Source organism: Hippoglossus hippoglossus, chromosome 19, assembly GCF_009819705.1.
Source record: "Hippoglossus hippoglossus isolate fHipHip1 chromosome 19, fHipHip1.pri, whole genome shotgun sequence".
NCBI lineage: Eukaryota > Metazoa > Chordata > Actinopteri > Pleuronectiformes > Pleuronectidae > Hippoglossus > Hippoglossus hippoglossus.
The window spans coordinates 7,695,515-7,702,067 of record NC_047169.1 but is presented as its reverse complement, the minus strand read 5'-3'; the positions used below and the strand labels follow the sequence as shown (position 1 = coordinate 7,702,067).

The 6,553-nt window shown below is 41.3% G+C and overlaps 1 protein-coding gene across 2 annotated transcripts in view; it reads right to left on the bottom strand.

Annotated features, from left to right (window-relative positions):
• Positions 1-2,575: 2,575 nt before the first annotated feature.
• The window catches only part of adkb (adenosine kinase b), a 100,884-nt gene continuing 96,906 nt past the window's right edge, over positions 2,576-6,553 (bottom strand). Inside the window, exons 10-11 of one of the 2 annotated variants that reach the window (XM_034570276.1) lie at positions 3,273-3,359; positions 2,576-2,949 (exon numbers count right to left, since the gene is read on the bottom strand). In XM_034570276.1, coding sequence (XP_034426167.1) covers positions 2,825-2,949; positions 3,273-3,359 — 212 coding nt within the window. In that variant the 3' untranslated portion in view covers positions 2,576-2,824. The remainder of the gene's footprint in view (positions 2,950-3,272; positions 3,360-6,553) is intronic. The other variant, XM_034570275.1, reaches the window with a different exon arrangement.

The window sequence follows — 6,553 nt, the reverse complement described above, 5'->3', positions numbered from 1 at the left end:
CATCAGGCGCGCTTTTTATTACCTTAATGACACTTTTAATGTTTTCAATTTACCCATTTACCCCGTTTCAGTACATTCAGAATCTTCTTGCCTGTCAGTCCTTGATATTTACTTCAATCTACAATTTGAGGTAAATACGCGCAGATTAAACGTTATTTCGTTGAGGTGGTGCTGTTACAGCAGGTGAAATGTGAATGAGGAGGCTTCAGATTTCATACACGGGGATCTGGTGTCAGAGATGGAGGCTCTGACCAAACCTGCCTGTGTATCTGGGTATAATGAACGCCACCCTGGGCCCCAGCAGGTCCTCCACTGCTGCATGGGTCCAGGGATAATTTGAATTGGGGCATGTGCCATTGCAATCTGCCCATCCCCCTTCTCAATCCCTGCCAACTGCCACACTGGTGTTCACAAACACTGCTGCCCATCTGCGGGGCAAAACACTGGCCAGGGCCCCACTTATTCTACTTCCCCTTGCATTCAGAAAAAAAACAACATTGTGGTCATGAACTCACTTTTGTAGGTAAATATCACAAAGTCAGGTTTTTACTCTCCCGCTACTTTAAAGTGTGTTTTACAGCGTATTTAATGCGAAACGGCAAATGAAAAGAGATTTTGTAGATCGCTGCTCCACAATAAAAGCGGCGTTAAACACTCTCAAAATGCCTACGGCTCATTAGCAAAAGAAACAGATAACATATTGTGAAATGTAAATTAAAAATGAAGCGTTTTTATGTCTGGTTTTTTTCTCCGCACCTTGCACTCGTTGAACAAAGTAAAAGTTGAGCAGGAAAAGTGAGGAAAAGTAGTTTCCTTATTGTGGCAGGCGTTCTCATTACTTAATCATGGCTCCCTCTTTTTGTGTTTGTGTTTTGCCATCTGTCATCTTGAGAAGCAAATGAACCAGCTGCCATGGAGTGTGATCTTGCCCAATCAGAAATGTGGTCCTTTTCAAAGCGCATCTGTGTGAAACCTTAAAAAATGCTGATGAAAAAAAAAGTGTCTCAAAGTTGTTAATAACATTTTGGCTCGAGAATGTTTTCACCTAGATGCCCCCAATTAGCATAAATGCATAAACTATGCCTCATTACAGACAAATGAGCTCTTGTGCGGGGAGAATGAAAAATGGATTCATGCTCTGGGGAAGAATAAAAGATAATATGATGCAACAGGTTGTTCTAGTGGATCAAAAAATACTGTTCTCCGTCTCACTTCTTTGTAGAGGAGGCGAGTGTTGATTTGTTTCCCGCATAACACTTAGGACACTGCCCGACACTTCTGCTGGCCCACAGTCAGTGGGGAGGGAGGAGGGGTGGTGGTGGTTGGGAGGGTAAGGGGCCTCCCTCGGATACACGTCTCCAACCCCCAGCGACAGCACAGCTGGGTATGAAGGATCAGCCTAATTTTCAGGTCCCTCTAATGATCGCCACGAAGAGCGACCGCTAATCCCTAAACTGAGAGAAATGATCTCCTGTAGCCCCGTCGTGCAGCTCCAGACCCTGAGAGTCCAGTTAGGACCCAACGAGTGAGAGTGTGTGTGTGTGTGTGTGTGTTTGTTGAGGGGGGGGGGACTGAGCAGAGCCAACACACCAGGCTGGTCCTGCTCCCGATGCCCGCCCACCCCCCCACCTCCAACCCTCCTTCCTCCCCCCGTGATCTCCATAATGGGGGTGTGGAGCTGTCCAATAGTGATTAGCATGAGGGAGCCTCTGGCTGATTAGATAATGGGAGGGACATACACCAACTTGTGTTTTGAATTCGGTCATTTTGGGAGAATTAACAGAAATTTGAACTGCTGGTCAAACAAAGTATTAAACATGAAACCCAACTTTCTTTTGGAAAAGGCGTTTCTTGGGAGGATGAGTTTGATATTATTTTATTTATGTAATAACAAAGAAAATCCAATTCTGTCCAGTTTTGTCCTCTTACAAATGGATATTGTGGATATTACTTGTGGATATTGGAAAGCATGAGGTTCATGATTTCTGCAGCATTACCACTGAATATCAAAGGAAAATGTACCATTAAGTATGCCACAAGTATTTAGTACCACAACATGCGCCCCCTGCAGGCTTGAAAATGGCTCTTAGCAGTTTGCAGCTTGCTGAAAAATGAAGAATGGCACTTATAGTTTACAATACTTAATAAACTATTTCCACCTCATAGCACAGAGGCTTAAAAAATAATTTGAAATGTATCGGTGAAGCTTTAATAATTAGGGAACATATTGAGTGTAAGCGTGGGCAAGTTTCAATGGGTGTTTAATGATTGTAACTCCTACACGAAGGAGCAGGAAACCGACTTTTCAGAGCCACACATCCGTGGAAACTTTTTTAACCTCCGATGCTGAATAATGTACTTCTCCACCACTGATCAAATCTTCAGTATTATCCAAACTGTCGCTGCTTTGCAAATAATGTTAATACACTACGCCCAGCAAGGCTTCAGCTTCAATGAGGAAGTGATACTGGGGCGTATTTCGCTCGGCTGTGTAGAAACTATGAGTTTCGAACATAGAAAATATATGGATCAATGGTGGAGAAGTTGATTATGCTGCAGGAGTAAAGTTTCCACCTTTTCAGGCCAACAGGCATTGAGATTTTAATACTTTCAGTGGAATGCTCCTTTAAATATGACAATATTATCCCAACATTTGATATTAACACAGTGTCTGACTTAGAACATGTGAGCTGCTTATTCGAGCTTGACAAAATAACCAACCTGAGGCACATAGTCCCATGCAGTCAGTAAATAGAATACTCCACATGAAGCAAACATATCCGGATATCTTATGGAAACGACAAATGAGCAGAGCACGGCTGCATCAGTGAAAGCCGGGCTTCTCTGGGAAAGTGCACCCGACCCGCCTGATGATGACGTTGGCGGCGTAGTGTCCGGCCCGGATGCACTCCTCCAACGCGTGCTCCTGGACCAACGCCGAGAGGAATCCTGGGTAGACAGAAGAGCAGAGGCCAACATGTAAGCGTCCATCACTTCTGAAATAGTTTGGGAAGCAGCGAGTAGTAATAAGAGCCAGGGTCTAATGGATTCAGGAACAAGGGAACGACGCCGTTTCATCCTCAACAGGATGCGAATGATGACTGTTTTATGTGCTGCTATGATCGGCTCGTACAGAGTGAAAACAGCAGGCTGAATGTCACACTCATATAATCTGGACACATTACTACATTACAGAGTTGGCCTGTATCAAAGGTTAATTGGGAATGTACATAGGATCCAAGCTGTGTGGAGAATCATTATCAAAGCCATACCTCCCACGAAGGCGTCTCCTGCACCGTTAGTGTCCACAATATCGTTCTGGTCGATGTCCAAAACGGGGAACATGGTCACCTTCTCACCTGTGGTCAGGACATAGGGAGGCTGTTAGTTTCAACACTACTTTCTAATTAATTATTTTACCCCCCCAAGTTTGACTAATTACTAATTTGAGTTTGACTTGATTTTATACATCAAGGCTTTGTAATAATCACAGACATTTTGTCACTTTATTCCAGCACTTCAGCAAACAATAGTTCTTTTGGCTAATTAATGTGTTAAATGGAAGATTATGACTCACACAACAAGGGTAAAATATGGAGGTGGTGTTGAGTAAGAGTTCAGGAGCTCATCAAGGAAAATAAATATAAATTACAGTCAACAAAGCTAAATATTTGCTGGGAACGTGACTATGGATCGCAATACATTTTGGTACAAATTGTCCCCTTCACAATAATAAATGTAATAACTGCTATTTAGCAAATGTTATCATGTAGCAACTCCTACATGAACAAGAGGCTAAGCTAAGATAACCAATAGCAAGCGTGTACCTTCATTACATGTGGTTAGCATGCTGGAGTTAACATTAAGCTAAAAAATGCTGCATATTATATATCCACACAGACTAGCTAGCATAGCATCGATGCAAAAGCTTGTAGTTTTATGGTTATTATTTAATAAATTGGGAATCAAGCAGATCAGAGGTTATCTGAGCTCAAAGTGACGTCTTTGAATTGTTTAATTAGTTGGACTTGTGGTATATTTCATTTTCAAACAGGAATACGTCAAATTTAAGCATTTGAGAAGCTACAATCCATGAATGTTTGGCTTGTGTTTGACTGGAAATTAAAATTATTTCTGATGGACAAATGAATTGTTCAAGTATTGTTTCGGCACAAATGACTGCATGTAAATCAGACTTAAAACCCTTATGGGGCATAAATAAACCAATGCAACATGCTGTAGCTGCTTTGAACAAATGTGCCACAAGTAACAGATGATCAAACAATAATCATCAACATCTCGAAAGCTTTTAGGTGAGCACTCTGAAAAATTAAAAACAATGCAAGAGCAGTTACTGTGAATCATTCCAGTTCAAAACGGAATCCATCAAATGAGGGTTTCTTATTATCTCCAGTGGATTATACTGCTTCAATTATCAGTAGCATATGCACTTCAAAGAGATTTCCAGTTGTAAGGAGGGGGGGGGGGAGAAACAGAAAATCTACCAGATGACAAAGTCTAGAGGTGTAGAGTGACATTAAATCAGCAACTTATGTCAGAACAATCTAAACCACACACGCGAGCTTCAAACAATCCCAGGCTCTGGTGCCGACGTGAACCTTCAAAAAGGTGCAGGAGACAAAAGACTGACATGTGGATAAAAGGAACACAGGGAGGCTGACAGAGCTCTTAATGGTGAAAAAGGTTGGGAGTTTAAGGGGAACATGAGGCGGGGGGGGGGGGGAGAGAGACGCAAAAAAGTTGTCTAATGAGGCTCCCCGCTAATCTAACAATGGCTCACAGAATATCTGAGCTGCAGACACCTTATCAATTTTTGAATACATTTCTGTCCTTGGCTCACAGGGCAAAAGATACACAACCTGCAGCCGAGCATGTGGTCGACACCTGATGTCAAGGAAATTACCGCAACACGCCGACTGTGAGACAAACCACATCCACTTGTGTTAAATGACATCACACAGAGTCAAATGGGAATTTATTACAGGTCAGGTACCGGAGATGCACAGGATAACGAGGTGGATTGTGTTTTCATAAAGACACATTTTCTCTTTATAAGGAAAGCAGCTGACTGTCACTTTGATAATAAATTACAATAAGACAAGAATCCTTTTAGGATCAGCTAATTAGTAGCATAACGACTTTGCTTAATTAATGCCACAGATGAAGCTTGAGAATCCTCCTCCCTCTTGAAATGATTAACCGCACATGAGCAATGTGCTAATAATAAATTCCGTTTTGTCAGTTGTTCCGTAGTTAAGAAACGCGAGTCATTAGATGTGGTTGCACTTTGCGGCTGTAAAACCGGATGATTTAAATGACCGAAGCTGCTGCACTTGTTCAGCACAGATTCAAATAAATTCAGCAAATAAATCAAACTGAACTAATCAGTAAATGTGTAAATATGTTTAAAAGTAGTGAAAACAAATTCCAGCGAGGGGCCCGTCAGGTCTTATTAGTAAGATAGTTTGCAACCTCGTCAACTGTATTGTATGTCCACCCCCTTGTTTGTTTTTACAGACGTGCATGGTTTCCAGAGGATGTATCATCTAGCATCATCATAAGGTTAAAAAAAACAGAAAAACATTCTAATTAGCTAACTGGCTAATTTCCACTACTGTGCTAATATGCTAAACTTTGATGATGGACATATTTAATAATAAACCTGAACATCAACATGCTAGCATTGCCATGGTTAGCATGTTAGCGTGCTGACATTAGCATTTAGCAAAAATGAATGCTAACTTCTAAAACTCAAAGGCTGATTTTATTCAATTTTATGTAGCACAAAAAAATTCTGCAAAAACTGTTACACACATCTTACACCCCCGATTACGGTCACAGTTTTAATTCATATAAAGCTGTTGTGTTCATTTTGGCTCAAATCACAAAAAGCTCTTTTATCCATGTCGGCTCGCAGCTTGATATGTTGGTGTTTCATGAATATGAGAGCAGAGATGTTTTTAAAAATCCTTTGCGTTGTTTGTAAAACACGTAGATGTGAACATATTGTTTGCATTTGAACTTTACATTCCTGACGGATCACTTCACTGTGGGCTCCATGACGCTGGTTATGGCACACACAGTTTCTCTTGTTTCTAGAAACATGGCACAATAGACAACCCACATCCCTCTTGCTTCTATTATCGCATTTAAAGTTTGTTCTCCGCTGCTGGGGAAAAGTTCTCATAGCCTCGGTGATGCAAATTATTAAATTTGACTGACATGTTAACTCAAGTTACAGCCCAACTGTTCTCCAGCCATCTGTAACAAAGATCTCATTGGTGAAAATCCGCCATGGAAAATGGCAAAAAAGGAAGAAAAAAAAACAACCTCCTGCCAAAAACACTGACTGTTGTTACTGGCTTGTGGAACGTCTGAAAACATCACTTTGCTGAACTTGTCTCACATTTCATTCTAATGAGATTATTTTCAATCAATAAAACATGGGTTGCTTGAATTTGGTGAAATAAGTGATGCGGTGGTGAATATGTGGGATGTGTGTGTGTGTGTGGCTGGGCTTTGACAGGTAACC